This window comes from Scheffersomyces coipomensis, assembly GCF_036884675.1.
Source record: "Scheffersomyces coipomensis strain NRRL Y-17651 chromosome Unknown DFJ63scaffold_3, whole genome shotgun sequence".
NCBI classification, from domain to species: domain Eukaryota; kingdom Fungi; phylum Ascomycota; class Pichiomycetes; order Serinales; family Debaryomycetaceae; genus Scheffersomyces; species Scheffersomyces coipomensis.
In genome coordinates, this window is record NW_027042894.1 from 2,092,369 (window position 1) to 2,110,788 (window position 18,420).

At 29.9% G+C, this 18,420-nt stretch overlaps 8 protein-coding genes across 8 annotated transcripts; 3 read left to right on the forward strand and 5 right to left on the reverse strand. All coding sequences in view use genetic code 12, as the record gives it.

The window, feature by feature from the left end:
• Positions 1 to 32: 32 nt before the first annotated feature.
• DFJ63DRAFT_286751 (uncharacterized protein) lies at positions 33 to 761 on the forward strand (the record flags this gene model as incomplete). Its single annotated transcript, XM_064904999.1, has 1 exon — positions 33 to 761. One exon carries the CDS (start codon positions 33 to 35, stop codon positions 759 to 761), a length of 729 nt encoding a protein of 242 aa, XP_064763098.1.
• A 95-nt stretch (positions 762 to 856) lies between these two features.
• DFJ63DRAFT_335289 (uncharacterized protein) lies at positions 857 to 1,765 on the reverse strand (the record flags this gene model as incomplete). Its single annotated transcript, XM_064908193.1, has 1 exon — positions 857 to 1,765. One exon carries the CDS (start codon positions 1,763 to 1,765, stop codon positions 857 to 859), a length of 909 nt encoding a protein of 302 aa, XP_064763099.1.
• A 138-nt stretch (positions 1,766 to 1,903) lies between these two features.
• On the reverse strand, positions 1,904 to 3,429 carry DFJ63DRAFT_318799 (cytochrome P450). The gene has a single exon (XM_064906990.1). The coding sequence runs from the start codon at positions 3,401 to 3,403 to the stop codon at positions 2,285 to 2,287; it is 1,119 nt and encodes a 372-aa protein (XP_064763100.1). The 5' UTR covers positions 3,404 to 3,429; the 3' UTR covers positions 1,904 to 2,284.
• Positions 3,430 to 5,829: 2,400 nt separating this feature from the next.
• On the reverse strand, positions 5,830 to 8,889 carry VPS41 (Vps41p; the record flags this gene model as incomplete). Its single annotated transcript, XM_064904953.1, has 1 exon — positions 5,830 to 8,889. One exon carries the CDS (start codon positions 8,887 to 8,889, stop codon positions 5,830 to 5,832), a length of 3,060 nt encoding a protein of 1,019 aa, XP_064763101.1.
• A 98-nt stretch (positions 8,890 to 8,987) lies between these two features.
• On the forward strand, positions 8,988 to 9,318 carry DFJ63DRAFT_137004 (TFIIH complex subunit). The gene has a single exon (XM_064903393.1). The coding sequence runs from the start codon at positions 9,086 to 9,088 to the stop codon at positions 9,293 to 9,295; it is 210 nt and encodes a 69-aa protein (XP_064763102.1). The 5' UTR covers positions 8,988 to 9,085; the 3' UTR covers positions 9,296 to 9,318.
• Positions 9,319 to 9,340: 22 nt separating this feature from the next.
• Positions 9,341 to 11,950, reverse strand: SEC34 (Golgi transport complex subunit; the record flags this gene model as incomplete). The annotated part of the gene is made up of 1 exon (XM_064904935.1): positions 9,341 to 11,950. The coding sequence occupies one exon, from the start codon at positions 11,948 to 11,950 to the stop codon at positions 9,341 to 9,343; it is 2,610 nt and encodes an 869-aa protein (XP_064763103.1).
• A 215-nt stretch (positions 11,951 to 12,165) lies between these two features.
• On the forward strand, positions 12,166 to 14,019 carry DFJ63DRAFT_313082 (uncharacterized protein; the record flags this gene model as incomplete). The annotated part of the gene is made up of 1 exon (XM_064906106.1): positions 12,166 to 14,019. One exon carries the CDS (start codon positions 12,166 to 12,168, stop codon positions 14,017 to 14,019), a length of 1,854 nt encoding a protein of 617 aa, XP_064763104.1.
• A 103-nt stretch (positions 14,020 to 14,122) lies between these two features.
• DFJ63DRAFT_325305 (alpha-mannosyltransferase) lies at positions 14,123 to 16,967 on the reverse strand. The gene has a single exon (XM_064907597.1). It carries the CDS (start codon positions 16,566 to 16,568, stop codon positions 14,190 to 14,192), a length of 2,379 nt encoding a protein of 792 aa, XP_064763105.1. The 5' UTR covers positions 16,569 to 16,967; the 3' UTR covers positions 14,123 to 14,189.
• Positions 16,968 to 18,420: the final 1,453 nt, after the last annotated feature.

Consider the following 18,420-nt stretch of genomic DNA (forward strand, 5'->3'; position numbering starts at 1 on the left):
ATTGAGGCCAATTAAGTGACTAAATACTGAATATGAGTCAATATACTGCTATAGAGCCTGATATCACAGCTGATGAACCGGTCAGCTCATTTCCATCGCTTCAGCCTCAAACACCAAGTGCACCACCAACGCAACCTCAATCTCAATCACAACAAGCTCCAGCTCAAACTCAAACAGGTCCAACTACTTGGGCTGAAAGATTAAGGGAATCATCTCATCCAGTTGCATTATTATTCTACATTTTCTTTAGATTATCATCCATATTCGTTTACATATTTGGTAATTTATTCTTAGGATTCATAACTCAAAAGAATAGATTTATCTTACATTTCATATCTATTATATTATTAGTTGCAGCTGATTTTTGGAATTTGAAAAACATAGCAGGGAGATTATTGGTTGGCTTAAGATGGTGGAATGAAACAAACCCTGTCGATGGTAAACCAGGTGAATTTGAGAATGTATGGGTATTTGAAAGTGCTGATCCAAATAGATATATAAATCCAATTGATTCCAGAGTATTTTGGGCTTTATTATACGGTGTTCCAATTGCATGGGGTGTATTAGGTGTATTGGCTGTTTTAAAACTTCAATTCTTATATCTTTTATTGATCATTATTTCATTTTCATTATCGTTAACTAATGGGTTAGCTTATACTAAATGTGATAAATTTGGTAAAGCAAACAATTTAGCTACTGATTTATTTTCAAGAGCCACTGGTAACATATTCAACAGAATGAATCCTTTTGGAAGAGCATAGTTTTGGAGATGTATACATATATAAACTTTCATCATTGATCTATTTATCTATAAATAAGTACATTATAAAATGAAATATTGTATGATCTATTCTAATTATTCCTCATCCTCTTTGTAAACTTTTCTCGATTTAATAATAGCCAGAGCTAATCGTTCTTCATCATTAGCTTCAAGAATTGCATCAATTGAAAAGTTATTTGAATTTCTATTTCTTTTAATAACTCGAGGATGACGAGATAATGTTGGGACAATTCTCTTTTGAGAGATTTCTTGAGATCCAATCTCATTCTTCCACCATTTAAATGATTTAAAATTGGAATAAACATATTGATTTTCTGGTTTTTGCTCTACATATTCTTCATCATTTTCATCAGCAATAATTGTCAGATTCAATTTATTAATTGATCGTTTAACAGAAGGTGGAGATGGAGGAAACAATGAACTTAAATTTAAATCATAACCTTTTGATTTTCTTGTTGTAATAGGTTCTAAATTAATAGTATGGAAATTCTCTGTACTTTTCTCTTTAGAATCAAATGATTCCATACTAGCGACATCATCACCAACCTCAATTTGTTCTAAATAATCTTTATATTGATCAGAATTATCAATTCTACTATCGTCACCATCAAATTTTAAATCAAGGAATAAATGTGTATCATAAATATCTTCAACTATATTATCAGCTTGAATTTCTGAATCAGTCCTTGATGATTGTCTATTATTTATTCTAACTTTTTCTGAAACATTGGCAACAACCCATTTAAAACTTTGTTTAATTATATTTGAAGTTGCCTTAGTAAGGATATTTGATCTTGACGGATGAGGTAAAGGATATTTCCTATAAATTGTAGGTTGTGAACTATCTAAACCACTATAGTATTTATCTGAATATGATTCATTATTGTAGACTTGAGAATTGAATAAGGCATTGAAATCATAAGATGTACCCAATACGGTTGATGGTATAACATCATTAATTATGTTATTGGATTGAATTTGCATTAGTGGAACCTTAATTGATTGATATAAGACCACTTTCTATAATTACCGCCAAGTGAAAGATATATAGTTGATTTAAATAAATTTGAGTTTATAGATATACTTTTTTTTTGCAGCTAGCGCTTAAAAGTTGTCTGAGGCAAAAAAAAATATGAAATAGAATAAATGATAAAATACGTTTATTTAGATAATATACTATATAATTAAAGAGTTGAATAAGTCATGTCTTACTTTCTGATTTTAGTTTGTAGTAGTAATGAAAGATAGCTCTAACTTGGGAAGGAGGATTGAAAAGACAAACTTTAATAAAATAAATAAATAGATGGATAAACCTGGAACATAAAGCATAGACAAAAGGAAAAGAAATACGAACATAAGAAAGCGATACCAATGATAAAATAAATCAATGATTTCTTATTTGCTAAGAACTAAAATTTATCAGCTAAGACATGGCATTCTTGCATGCATGCATGAAGAAAACAGTAATGACTTGCTGGTTTTTTTATTACACCGACATCAAGTTTATTCCATTTGGACAAAGACACCTTCTTGATGACACATGGTTAAATGAACCATCTTTCTTGGTGGGTATGGACCTTCATCCTTTGAATCTAACTTGGAGAATAATTGAAGCAATCTAACAACAACATATGAAGCTTCTGTTAAGGCAAATTGTTGACCTAAACAAATTCTTGGACCTCCATTAAATGGAACATAAGCCCAACCCAATTTAGGTGGGTTGATCCATCTATCTGGTTTGAAATCATCAGCATCTTTGCCGTAGTATTCAGGTAATCTATGGGTAACATAAGCAGCATAAGCGACAGTAGTACCTTTGGAAACATATAATGGTTCATTGTTTTCTTTACCACCACCTCTTGGTAAGACGGTATCTTTGGTAGCGACTCTGAAATTAATTGGGACAGAAGGATAAAGTCTTAAGATTTCATTTAAGACACATTTCAAGTATTCACATTTCTTTAATGATTCAAAAGTAATAAGAGAAAGATCAGCATCTTCACCAACACCAAAGTTTTCTTCAATTTCTTTTCTTAATTTGTTAAAAACATCAGGATTTCTAGCTAATTCATAAAAGGTGAATGACAATAAACCAGCAGTGGTATCTCTACCAGCAACTAAAATGTTTAATAATTGATCTTGTAAAACTTTTTTATCTTTAGTTTGTTTGGCTAATTCATATAAGAAAACATAACCATCTTTTGATTTTTCTTCTAATTCTTCAGGACTAAATTTCAAAGCTCTATTAACATAATAACGAGCAACTTTATGAACAACAGCAGTAACATCTCTAAATTCTTTTGGATTGATTAAAAAGTACATGAATTGAGAGTAAGCTCTTGAAGCTAAATAATGTTGAGCAGTATTGAAAGAATCAGCAAATTCATTTCTTCCATCGATATCATTTGGAGGTGGTAAACCAATAGATTCAGAGTATAAAGAATGGACAGATTCACCAAATAAGAATTCAGTAGATGTATCAACCGTTAATTGAAACATCAATTTTTGAAGATCAAAAGTAGAACCTTTAGAATATTTAATATGTTTAGCTAATACTTTGATATGAGGTTCTAAAGCTTGAACATGAGCAACTTGATCTCTAGCGAATTGAGGTCTTAACATTTGTCTTGAATGTTTCCAACCTTCACCATCTAAAGTAAAAATACCATCTCCTAAAAGTGGTTTAAAATGAGCATGTCTAGTACCTAAAGCAAAATCATTAAATTGAGTGGCTAAAACAGCTTTAATATTTTCAGGATCACTACTAAAGACAATTCTAACCCCAACCAATCTAATAATAAATGTTTGTAAACCAACTTTTTGGAATAAATCAAGAGCCATATCACATAAACCACCTTCACTTTTAACTTTTAATAAACGAAGTAAAAGTGGAATACATAAGAAACCAGTATCTTTTAAAACAGGAGCTTCAACACATCCATGTTTTCTAATAAATAATTGAGTTTTGACAGCATTGGAAACGAAATAAACGAGAATGGCACCAGCTAAAATGGTATACCATTTAGTTAAATAAGGCACGATAGCTTCAAAATCAATATGAGCAGTCATGGTTAGTTGTTTTTGTTGATGTTGTAATCAGTTGAGATGAGGTTGACAAATGAGATAAGTTGAGTTATTAAACTAACTTAAATGATTTTATATATATAATAAAATAAATAATAAAATGGATCCAAAAAAAGTGGAGATTTAAATCTTCGCAATAAGAATTTCAGAAGCAAAAATTACCCAATTAGGCAATGTTTCTCGATGATGATAAGAAACTAAAAGATCTTGTTTAATGGATTCAACAAGGATGAGTAAATGAATATATGAATATATATATATCTAAGTCTAAACAGATAACCAAAAATGAAAATCAGAGAAGAATAGAGTTAAAACTTTGAGGATATTAAATCATATTTATAAAGTAGTTAATTCCTCCTTCCAACCAATTTGAATGTGAAATAGAAACTGTCGTTTTTTTTGGGATCGCATTTTGGTTTATTTCCCCATAATTTTTTTTATTTTTTAAATTTTGTGTAAAGTCTCGCTTCAACGCATCAAACGCATGTGAAAGAAGGCAGTTGGCGCAACATTACTCATATTTACGGAGTCAGTATGGAATTTACGCCGATTTTCTTATGAAATTAGAAATAGTTATTAAAATAGTTATTTATTATCATTTGACATTCATACGATATGTCCGTCAACTTATCTTATAAAATCTTAGATAAAGGCACTAGGTAACTACTATTGGTACTGCCCTCCCTAGACGATAAGGGTATAAAATAAAATAGTGTTGAGTAACATGATTTAGTTACAAAATATAATTAACTAATCACAGGCTAGTTAAAACCATTACAGTATAATAAACTCCTCCGTCCATATGAAAAGTAAATGAAAGTTGATGGTGAGGTGAGGTTATGTTCACAGTGCACGGATAATCTCACACCAGAGGTAACAATATCACAAAATGTACGGAACGGAGTTCAAAGACTGATTTGTTGATTGTCATTAATATATATTTTTAAAATTGTTTTATTTAAAGCTTAAATTTTAGAGAACATGGTTCTGTTTTTTTTTTTTTTTTTTTTTTTGCATTACTTTCTATGATCAGCCCAATTATAGTAAAATCATGTTCAACAATACTTTATTAAACATCATGTGCAAATAGTATCATTGCTAATTTCCATAAATAAATAATTTCCCTATCCTATCTGAATCGATATGTACCTGCGATACTAATATTTTGTTGATTCTAAAACTTAGTTCGTATATATAATTAAAAACTGGAGATAATTGATTACTTCTATCAACTGCAGATGTGAATCAATATGTATAGTGAAATACTAGAAAAAATAATAATAAGCGCAATTGATTCAATCTTGAATGGACCAAAATTTAAAAATAAATAGATCAGTAAAGGCTTTTACCCAAGGAATATCATAACTCAACTTTTTTTATAGTTGGGTCTATTGGGTGATTACATAGTATTGCTCGAACCTGAATAGAGGGAGTGACTAATTGTTAATTTGATAGAAGCCTTTAAAACCGTTAAGTTATTGTTCTTTGCTTGAAGTTAAAAAACTCTTCTACCCCTCAATTTGCAATCCATCCAATTTCTATTTTTTTGTTCCATTCTTCACGATCACAAAAATAAGGGGCAGAATTATACAGCAGACATCGAAGTAGTGGGGGTACGAAGGAGGGGAGGGTGGGGTCAGAACGACGGAGTATAATGAATCAATGGAGTTGGTATGAATAGTTATATCTTCTTTTTATTTGTTATGAGCTTCTTAGACCTATACCCTAGGCTAACTTAATCATTAATCGTTATTTCTTACTTCTTTTCTATATATAGAACAATCAAAACACATATATTTGGAAATTTATTCAAAACTCAAACTAAGTTTTAATTAAAGAGGGTGATATTATTTTTTTCACATGCAAATATTACTTTTTTTGAGCAACCTTTAACTAGATTGGTATCACTATACGATACGATCTAAATTTTGCAATTTGGAATAACCGGACTACCAACTGTATCATTAGCCACTATTAATTGGTTTAGAATCATTTAATTCTAATTTCAATTCTTGTAAATGCAGCAACTTTTTCCCTAAATCATTAAAAAGATTGTTATTATGATCATTATTAATGTAATCACTCATAAGTTTATAATCTATAGAGGTTGAGTTCTTCAACACTAAAATTGTCTCAAATTGATTGATTAAAGTTTGTAAGTCATTTATATCAACTTCCCAACCTTTCAACAGCTGTGATCTAAACTCTAATGATGAATTTTCAGCTTGTCTATAAAATAACTTCAAAATCAATTGATTTAATAATAAATTCAAATCATTATTATTTGAATACTTAATAATCGACTTATTTAATCCTTTAATATTAATATCAGATGACATTCTCTTTAAGATAGTAATAGGATCATAATATAAATTAGTATTATCATCACTATTTTCAATCAATGATTTAACAAAATTTGATCGACTCATTGAATTATCTAATAATAAATTCCATAATTCCTTATCATTTTGTCGTTTTGTAAACTCAATAGCTTTAACAGGATCATCTAATTTATCAATAATCAACATCAAAGCTCGTTTATTCTCGCCAATCTCTCCTAATAAATAAACCAATTCTTCAATGAATTCATTCCTTTCGCATAACTCGATTGTTTTAAAAATATCGTAATTTGAATTCAGTTCATTGGTAGATCCATCACTACTATGAGAACTTTTAATTAAGAATGGTAACATTAAGGATCGATTATATTGAGCATATAATTCGATTCTTTCATTTCCAAAGGACTGTACTAAAAAGTCATCTGTTAAATTCAATTTCTCCAAATAAAAATAATTCATAAAGTTTAAATGATTCTTATTAAACAAGTCAATTATAGTCTTAGGTAATATCTCATGCCTATTTTCAACTAATACATCAACTATATCACTTAATCTGCTTTCAAGCTGGGTAATTGGTATTCTATTAATATCCTTTTGATGTTCATTACCTTTAAAGCGTAATTTAATTATTACCGGCAAATCATTCAAAAACGTATTCAAAATATGATTATCAGATAAATATTTGATTATATTTTCATCGTTTAATTTAATCAAATGCGGAACCGCTTTAATTGGTTGATATGATTTGGTGTATAAATTAGTCAAGCATCTTCTTAGTTTATCATTACTGACGATAACATTGTCATTAAGGCTGGTTTCACTTAACACAGTTTCAATGTTTGTTTCAATTAAATTATGATCATAAATTTCAATATCCCAATCATTTAGCAATTTATTGAAAATATCAACATCTGTTGTTAGCCAATGCAGTAAAATATCATTGAAAACTTTAGCTGATAAACTTAATCTTGCAGAAGTGGGTATTATTGATGTAAGCTCCTTGATATGATTACTATTAATAAAGATAGAAGCCCATGTTTGCCATTGACTGACAATTTCTTTGATATATTGATCGCGTTCTTCTTGACTTGAATTAGATCTAGCTGTAATTGTTGTACTTCTGGCATCACTATCAGGTAATTTATCGAGATCAATATATAATAACTGTTGTAAAAATATAGCAGCATTATCCCACTCATTATTCTGAATTAAATTATCAACGTATTGTACACCATAATTTAATCTTTTGATAGCACTGACCAAATGCTCACTTATATTCCAGGCTTCATAATAGTTCTCTCGTTCCAAATACCAATTTAATCGATCACTCAACTGTAATTCTTCCGCAATAACTGCATCTTTGGCACTTATAATATAATATTTAGGATTGGTTTCAATATGATGTCCTAATGTATAATCATTTAATCCTAGGTTATTGATGTTTTTCAATCCTAATTCTTCTTCGAATTCAATTTCTCCTGTTGAGGAATTGATTAATTTTATTTCTGGATTATGAAATATTCTTTTTTCATTTTCAGCTATCGTTGCAGGGAAATACGTTAAAACCATCCACAAATCGTCTTTAAAAGTAGAGATACCACTAATTAGAAAATCTAATTTGAATATATGTTCAATTTCCACTTTCTTTTCCTGTATGGCTCTAAATGAAATACTTGCAGTAGATGGTAATATTTTCCCCATAGTTGATGATGAAGGTGTACTTCCATCTTTATCTCCAGCAGTTTTAAGAGAAACTCTTAATGACCAGATATAATTACCCCATGCAATTATCACTCTATCGACTTCTGGATAGGTTACTCTTGGCCAGAACAAATCACTTCTGTGTGAATCTTCAGGCTTTTCAATTAACGAAATTATTTGTCGAGCAGTTAAATGGAAAACAGTTATACCTTTATCATTCATCCATATGACAATATCATCGATTAATTGAATACCTACTATAGGCCCATTATCTTCTTCTAGTATTACATCTGCTCTTTTCCCTATCCAACCTTTACTTGAATAAATTACTTTCCCACTCATACCTCCACTTATAAAGCTTCTTGTTTTATAATAATTTCTATCAAGAACAACACCATGGATTGGACGTTGGAAATCATATGCTATTATATCTTTCTCATCTTTGATTGATCCAATTACAACAGTACCATCCATTGAACCAGTAGCAAAATAAATACCATCAGTGTAAATAGAAAGTACTGAAGCTCTATGAGCTTTAAATGTTCGTACAGGAGTGAAATCTGGATTGCATATATGAATCACTCCTGAATGGGTAGCAAATATAAAGTATGAATCATGGAAGTTGCTGGCAGAAACAGGATCTTTACTAAAGAAGTTGGATGGTAATTGGTTTAGTCGGGTATATTTAAGTATTGGTGGATCTTCGTCGTCTTCATCTTCATCTTCATCTTCGTCATCCTGATCATCATCCTCCTCATTATGAACGTTTTCTTTGATATCTACTGCCTCATCAACAATGTCTTTGATGTCATTGGAGGCATCTCCATTTGTTGTCAGTGTTATGGTGTCTTTGTAAGTCGTTTCTATTTTATTATCGTTACTGGATTCTAGAATCAATTGAGGAGCCTTTTCCACTAATGAATCTATTATGGCAGATTCAACATCCTCTTCCTTTTCTAGCTGATCGTTTGATTCTTCTGACATTGGGCCAGTGCTTGATGAATATGTCAATCAGTAATAGCATAGTTTGAGTTATGACTGTAAATTTATAAATAGTTTTGTATGTGGGAAATATTTCTGTACAGTCCAACCAAAACTAGCACCAATATTTGAAAAAAAAGATGAATCAGCGTAATAAAATATTTAACCATATCTTCTTATTCCTTTGATACACTATAAAATGTTAAGAGCTTCAAGAGGTGTCTTGGTGCAGTGCGATCCATCAATCAGAGCGTTGATCTTACAAATAGATAATGAAAGACCTGGTATAGTTCTTGAAGAATTAGATGATAGTCATTTGTTAATCAAGCAAGACAAAATCGATGTGGTTAAAGATGAATTAAATAAATTGTTATCAAAGAATATCTACAACCCATTTGAAGAAGAATAATTGTATGACGTGGTACTTATTATTTTATATATTACATAAAACTACTTAATTATTGTCTGGTTGAATATCATGGCCATTATTTACTGGTGGTGGAGAAAGAGGTTCTGCCACAATCGTTGATTCAATCAAACTATCATCAGTGGGTGCGATGATTGGCAGTACAACTATTGGATCTAAAATATCTGGATCTGGAGTCCTGGTGTTATTACGAATATCATCAATAGTCAAATCATCCAAGATATCTTCATTGAATTGAATTGGACTTGATATAACTTGCTCCTGTAATGATGCTGGTTCATATAAGTTGATCACTAATTCATTTATAAATCCAAATAACGTATCAACTTCCATAATATCATCAATTTCATCCTTAATTTCTATTTTAGATAAACCATCTGTTATGATTTTATAGAAATCATTTTCATAAGTTAAAACAATCAAGTTAGTTAAACTATTCATCAAATATTCAATGATATTTGGATTATCAATATAAATTTTGGTTTGTTTATAAAGTTGAGGAATTTTAACCAAAAGATTATGTTTGAACTTTGAATTAATATCCTTGGCTTCTGTTAATATTTTATCTTTTGATGTAGATGATAATGGTTCACAAATATCACGAGAACAAGTATCAATAAAGAATGTTACAGCATTATTTAATTCCAATTCAATTTCATAATTGGCATCAATCATATTGCTTACCACTTTTGGTACTGTTTTATAGGCAACTTCTAATAAAGTATTTCTATCTAATGATTTCGATCTGAATATATGCCATATATCACTTAAACCACTTGTAAAATCAATTGTGTAATCATTTCTGGTATATTGAATATCAAAATTATTAATTTGAGTCTTCAACACTATTAAATTCTTTATGTATTCCAATTGAGCATCAATGGTACCTAAGAATGTGATTGAAAGTTTATAAAATTCGCCTTTCAATAATATAATACAAGCATGCACTATGTAATGTGCTAAATCATCAAATACAACTGAATTGATTAATTCGTAGATACTTGATAATAATGTTAATGCTTTTGCTAAAGGTAAATAGACATCAGGGAATAAATTATCAGGATAGTCTGCTTCCAAAGCATCGATTATTTCAACAGGAGTTTCAGTTGATTCAGAAACTTTTGAAGAACTCTTACTTTTCTTTCTATTACCCACTTTCAAATCTTCAGGCTTTGGTTTATATTTCATTAATTTATCATCAACATAAATTTGAGTTCTGAAAATCAATCTTTGTTGAACATCATCTAGGATAGGTTGGAATAATTCACCATAGTTTATAGATGGAAGAGTGGAAGAGTTGCCACCACCACCTCCACTATGTAAACTATCATTATCATCTTCAAATTCATAATACTTTTGTAATAAGGAAGTCAATTGACATAATTTTGATATGTTAATCTCACGAAGGATCAATTGCCTTAAATTATCATATAATGGTTCCAAGATATCCTTTAAATGGCTGTAAAATTCTTCAATCACAAAAGAAGGGACATGAGAGTTTTCAACAACGAAGAATCGTTTAAATAAGGTGAATTCACGTTCAATCACCTTTTTGAAAAATGAAATTTGATCTTGACATAATTGAACGATATTATCTTGACTCTTTTTGTTAAATGTTAAATGCTTGGGGATATATTGTCTTAATAAATTTGCTCTTATTCTGAAATAATTATTTAAAATATCATTCAATAATCCTTGATATTCACGATTGATTTGAATTCTTATGATGATTTCATTAATGAAATCTTTGAATCCATCATCATTAAACTTTAAATATTCATTAAATTCATTGAAGATTAATAAATCAATTGTTAAACGTTTTGAATCATCTTGTAATTTTTTATTTAATCCATCATAAATCCCTTTTAACTCTGAAATCAAATAATTTTTAATTAAAGTTAAACTTCTAGTCAAGCATTGATTAAATCTATTATCATATAATTCAATATCTTTGAATTTAGGATGTAATCTTATAAATTCTATAGATTCATCCAAGTCTCTTAAAATAGTATTTATAAAGAAATCTCGTCTTTGATTAAGTAAATGATTACCTGATTTGGATAAGTTTCTAGTTATAGCGTCGAGATTTTCAAAATGTCTTAAATAATTTTCAATTTGAGTATACTTTTGTTGATATGAATTTTGTTGATTTAATAAATGACTTGATTCTTGATCAAAATCAATGGTTTCATGTGAGATTTGATCATATTTGGTTAACAAAGAATGAATTTGATTTAAAATATCATCTGTTTCATCCATGAATCCTTTAATCTGGACTTGATTGATGGCACATGAGTTTTGAAAGTTAAGTACATTATCAATATGTAAGTTATTAATGCAATTTATATCTTGGAAACTTAATAAACAATCATAGTTATAACTATCAATATAAGTAGACCATATTTTGTCTGATTGTTGGGCATTCAAAGGATAATCAAGCAAAGTAGTTTGATCTTCTTCTTCGTCGTGCTTGATACCATTCAACTCTATTAATGATTTTGATTTGGTTAACTTATAAGTACTTGCGGTTGGAGTACTTGGTCTTGAATCACCTAGATTTAAATGATCTTCATTATATGACGGGACATCAGCAGCAATCTTCTGAACAATTGACTTACTTCTTCCTCTTGCCACCATTGTCTGATATACACCTAGTGGTCGGCGATTATGAAATGATTTGGTTTGATTTGATTTCAGTTTGTGGGTTTGATATACGTAGCTCAATGAATTTTTTCTTTGATCGCCAGTTTTGCTGTGAAAACCAAAAATGATGTAAAGGTCCAAAAAAATAATCCAAACTTTATAACGCGTTGCAAATTGTAGATAACGTTGAAGAGGAGACAGTATAGAGAATGGATGATCCAAGATATGAAGATGAGGTGAACTCAGAGGATGCATTGACTGAAGACGAAACAGATGCTTTAGCAGATCTCCAAAAGGAATTCGAATTGAGGGCACAGGATATACGAGAAAAGTATGAACAATCACGTAAACAAAAGACTCACAATCCAATGTTGTTTGAGAATGATGAAAAGAAACGTCGAGTTGAAGTATCAGGGACACCTCCACCTTCACCTAAGGGTAAAGAGAAACCAAAGCCCATATATAAAACTTCTGCTCATGATGATATAGATGATTCAACACCTATATCGATGCCTAAGAAACCAGAAGTTAAACCATCAAATTTTATTCAAAATTTAGAAGATATGAGTTTTAAGATGAGAGCTGCTAAGGCAATGTCAGTAGATTATTCATTAAGAAAGTTTTCATTTGAAGATTATCATACGATTGTACCTGGTAATTCCGAAGTTAATGAAATTGAACCTGTTTCTCATATCAAATTACGTAAACGATTTATACAGAATGATACCATGAAGTCCATTGTCAAAAAGACTGATCCAGCTATGAAATTTCTTAACGTTGCCAAATTCTTAGCTAAACTGAATAACACTAATAATTATGAAGAACCACCTTATAGTAATTGGTGTTTTATGGGGATAATAATCAATAAATCTGATCCCATGAATACTAAAGTACGTGAAGATGAATCTCACAAATATAAAAACCAACAATCTTCTAAATATATGAAACTTTCAGTAGGAGATTTCAATCATACTATAGATGTTTACTTATTTGGTAAATCCTTTGAAGAATATTGGAAATTGAGTGTTGGGAGTGTTGTATTCATTTTAAACCCCATAATTCTGAAAGTAGATAGTATAAAAGGTTATATGTCCAAAGTCAATGGAGTAGGATTTACATTGAAATTAGATGACAATTCGGTAGGAAGTATCTTAGAAATGGGTATCGCTAAGAGTCTTGGATATTGTACATATTCAACTCAAGAATGTCGAACTGTGATTGATATTTCTAAGACTGATGTATGCGATTTTCATTATGACTTGAAATTTAGGAAAAGTCTGAGTAAAAGAATGGAATTAAATGGGTCAGTTCAAATGAAATCTCCTCAAAAAGTTAAACAATCTGTATATATGGGAAAGGGAGGAACTTCAAATGATGCTTACAGGACATTTCTTGTTGATTCCACTCCTACTTATAAAAATGAAGGCGGTAAACTTGATAAGAGTCTTTATTTCGATTCAAATATTCTTGATTATCAAGGTAAGAAACGGAAATTTCAAGACGAGAGAGCTAATAAATCACTTGAGAAGAAACTTTCGAAATTAGGTCAGAGTAGTCAAATGATTTCTAATTTGAAATTATTCAAGAATGCTAAACCATCAGCTCCACCAACTATAGAGAAGGAAAAGGCATTTTCGAATGTTATGATTCAAGATCTTGGGTTTGATCCTACATATTCAGAATCTACAGAACTTCAAAGATCTAAAGGGAAGGAAGTTAAACGATTACAAGAGTTGAATCAAATCAGTTTGGATAAGTCTAAAGATCGGAATTTGACAAGTTCAACCGAAGACATCCAATCAAAGAAAATGAAATGGAAGGAGAATTTTCATACTTTGAAAGATTATAAACAAAGTATGACTAACAAGTTGGGTGGAAGGTATATCAATGCGGTGGATAATGTTAAGCTGAAGAAACAGTTTTTATTATCCCCAAAGCGACATAAGAAAAATAAAGTCCAAGATGATGAAGAGATGATTAATAGTGATGACGATGATGATGATATTGATATTGATTTTGGAAGTGAAGCTACCAGAAAGGCATATGAGAAGATCAAAGGGTGAAATTTATGACTAATTTCTTACGATAAAATAGTTTTAATATAGAATAGATATTATGGGAGTATTCATATTAACAATAAAAGAACGTAATAATACACACAAAAACATAAAGTTAACGAGAGTAAATGAAATGAAAATAAAAATGAATGCAAAAAATTAAGAAATAAACTAAATTATTCAAGTCCAACCCAAACATCACCATAGAATTTAAACATATCAGTTTGTTCTTCCGTAAATTCTATCAAATGACCTAGTTGAGTATTATCTTGTCCTCTTCTAGTTCTACCTCCGATAGAACTATGGGCACACCAAACATAACCTTTACAAAGATTAGTTTTATCCCAACCTGAACCCGGCTCATTGTCTTCGTTAGGACAATGTAATTCAGCTCTAGATTTGAAGGGTGGAACAACAGCATGTGTTATTTCTAATGGATTTGAATAATATCTTCTTAATTCAGTTTCGGTATTGAATGCAGCGTATCTTCTTTCCTTTTTCTCTACTTCTTCTTTATAATTAACACGCTCTGCTTGACCACAATATTTAAAACCAGAATTTATCCATAAAAGTGTTTTTTCATCTTCACCATTAATATGAGCAGGATGAGCACTACATAATTCTCTTGATCTTTCAAAAGTACCATCTTTCTTCTTACGAGGTTCCGATACAATCCCAGCCGAAGCAGCAAAAAGTGAATTAAACGCAAAATTTTCATCACCATTAAATACAAATGCCATCCAAAACAATTCTTTATCACCCCATGATCTACTTCTTACAGGATCCATGAAGTGTAATTCAGGTAACAAAAGCATTGAAGTATAATGTCTTGTACGATCAAGCATTACTACCCCTGATTCCATAAAATGATTCAATCCTTCAAAAAAGGCAAATGAGGTGGTCTTTTTTGTGATCATCTTAATATCAAATAAAGCATGATCTATGACTGAGGGACTTACCTTTTTAACAAAATAAGAATCTGAATCAGGTCTTGTTTCTTGAGTTGAACGATCTTTGAAAAAGTATGCTCCGGTGTCTTTATAACCTTTAAGTTCGAAGAATGATTTTGGATTTTGAAGAAGAACGGTATCAGCATCAACAAGAATGAATTCTTCAAATGAATTAAATAATGTAGCTAAGAATTTATTACCAAATTTGGAGAATTTCTTACGATATTGATCATTTAAGATGGAATAAACATTAACAAACCAAATATCTTGTTTAGGTAATCCATCAATAAGGTAATCATCGGGGAAATTATGTTTTACTTTTAAAAATGAATCAGGTAAAGTAAAGAAATCTTCTCTTGCAGCATTAACCACTCTTTGTTTTGATTCTGGGGATAAACTATCATAGAAAACAATTTGAATAGGTAATTCATTATTCAAAGCCCGTAAAGAATGAATTAAATGAATAGTATCATCCACATGACCATCATTTATAGAAAGAACAATACCTCTACCATTTGCTTTCTTTTTGAAATCATTTAAGAAACAATTATATTGTTTTGAAGAACCGATTTTAAAATCAAAAATACTTGAACCAAATGAAGGTGGAGTTAATTTTGGAGGTTCAATAAATGTCAGTCCATCCCATTTTTCATAAACAGGATAATTAAATGATAACCATGGATAAGATCTTTTTTCTAAATTATTACAATTTTCAAACATATTTAAAGTTTCTAAATTTTTTTCAAATCTTGTTGGTTCAAATTTTGGTATTTTTTGTTTAGTTTCAATTGAAATGAATGATTTTAAGAATTTAGCTTGTTCATTAACAAAGGTTGAAAATTTTGAATCTGATGATGATGGATAATAAGATTGAGAATTTGTATCATCATTTTGAATAAAACATTTATTGAATATTCTTAAATGAGTTAAATAATCCATAACTTCTTGTTCAACTCTTAAAGTTTGATCCCAAAATTCTTTATATTTAGCTCTTACCACATTTTCAAATTTTTCATCTTCATTAAAATCTTCAACTTTTTCAAGTTTAATATCATTGTCTTTAATATAATCATCTCTTAAACTATTAAATTTTGATTGTCTCCAACGTTGGAAAGTGAATTCTCTTAAACTATCGGCAGGTAAATGTTTATTGGGATCAATCATCCAATTATGATCAGTATAATATAAATTATTAAAATATAGTTGACATCTTTGATTAAAATCAAGATTACCTAAAACAGAATTAACATCATGATTTTCAAAGATTTGATCATAAATGGTGGAATGAATTGGAGTTATATCTCTTATATCAGATACCCCCATTTGTTTAAGATAAATTTGAAATGATATATTTTCATGTAATTTCTTATTAGGAGTTGAGGATTTTTGATTATCTTTATTATCTTTATTATCTTTATCAGTAGATTCAGGTTTATGATGGATAGGATAGAATGAATCTTCATTACTTATGATGGTTTTATACATTTCTGAATCTTGATTCATATAATATCGATAGATCCAAACATTTATGACTACCAACCATACTATGACTGCGCTATATACGACAAACTTTTGTTTGGGTCTGGGCATAGTTAAGAAAGGCATGATGATGATGATGATGATGTTATTGTTGTTGTTGATATGTTATATGGGGATGGGAGGAAGGGGATTGGTAATTGGCAAAGTAATGCGATTGATAGATAGGAATGGTTCAATGGTATGGGAAAGCAATGATGAATGGTAAAGCAAGGGCTCAGATAAGTGTCAACCAAGATCTGTCAAAAGAAAGAAAGAAAAAAAAAGGTGGGTGAAACAAATTATGATGGTGATGAAAATCAATCCAATCCAATCCTTGGTTAGGTGATGTTTGGAAGGAAGGAAGGAAGAAAGAAAGGGGGGGTAGGAACTGTCGGTCGATCGATGTATGGATTGACGATGATGACGTTGTTGCTAAATGATTGAAGAAAAGAAATAACTAAGAAATAAATAAATAAATAAATAAATAATTAATTAATTATAAACTTTTGAACACGAAACAAATTTAGGCTTACAAGATCGTAATATTTACTCCCACTTAGAAGTCAGACCCTTTTTCAATTCAATCGGGGCTCTATCAAAATTCAACTTCATTTAATACACCCACATTCACACATTCACACACAAATTTTAGTTTCCATTTTAATTTCTTTTTTTTTTGAAGGATGTAACACAATATTCGACAATAATAATTTAAATTTCGATTTAAATAGCTAATTCTAATTCTAATTCTAATTTATTTTATTCATTACGTAATTGTTTATCATAGAATATAAATATACGACCCACTATTTTCCAACATTTGGCTCTACAGCATTAAACAATAAAAAAATCATTAACAACTATAACTTGTTCTATCATATTAGAATATATAACTAGAGGTTCCAATTAAAGCATTAAAGTCTGTAGCACCTTTTACTACCATCCTCTCCTAAACTTGAACTTTTACAAAGTAACAAAAGGAGTAATCGTATTAAGTGTATTGTGAGTTATCTGAAATGTAAACGTGTATTAAAATAGAAAAAAAAAATGGTTTATTTCTGAGTTATTTTTTAACGTGATTTTATTTTTATCGGTTATCCTAATTTCACAATTAACCACTAACTAGACATCTATTGTTCGAACCATATCGTTATATAAAATATTCTATCATTGATCTTCTAGCTACTTAAACCAATCTATTCCTCAATTGTTTTGTTTGACTTGTTCCATTCATCATTCTCTTCACTGAAAAGAAAAATTTGTAGAAGCAAAAATCGATCCATAAAAAAAAAACATAACATTTTTTTTAAGCGTCAGTTTTGTGTCATTGTCATTATTTTAGACGTTAAATCTAATTTAAATCAAAAATAGAAACAACATTATTTTAATCTATGCTACTAATGAATTCTCCTATTCTGGATTGTCTTCATGAACAGTTGCGTATGATAAACTAAACCATATCTTAATTATAACCATTTAAAAATTATCAAGTTTATTATGGTTTTGACCTCCTGAATATCAAAGAAAACGTTGAGATCTCATTATTTACCATCTCCCACCTCATTGCTTCATTATTCTTCTCCTTGCTTCTTCTGCTTTTTTTTTCTTGGAACAAAATTATACTGCCAAGAGACATTAAACGTTTAGACCCAGACTCTTTTTTCAAATTCTGTTTCTATTTTTATAATTACACTTTAACCTTCGTTGGTCTGCTTCTTCGTCTGTTCTGGTGGGCTGCACTTTAAAGTGAGATTGGGAATAGACATGTTGAAGCTCTTATCTTACACCATCTTACACCGTGTCAAGTTCAGAACAACTGTACACTGAGAAAGTAGTGTACCATTACTACGCCTTATTTCGAAATTTTTTATTTTCAACCTCGCAAATAAACAGTAAATGAAAAGCTCGTATTGTACAAAGGAGACAAACAACCCTTAAT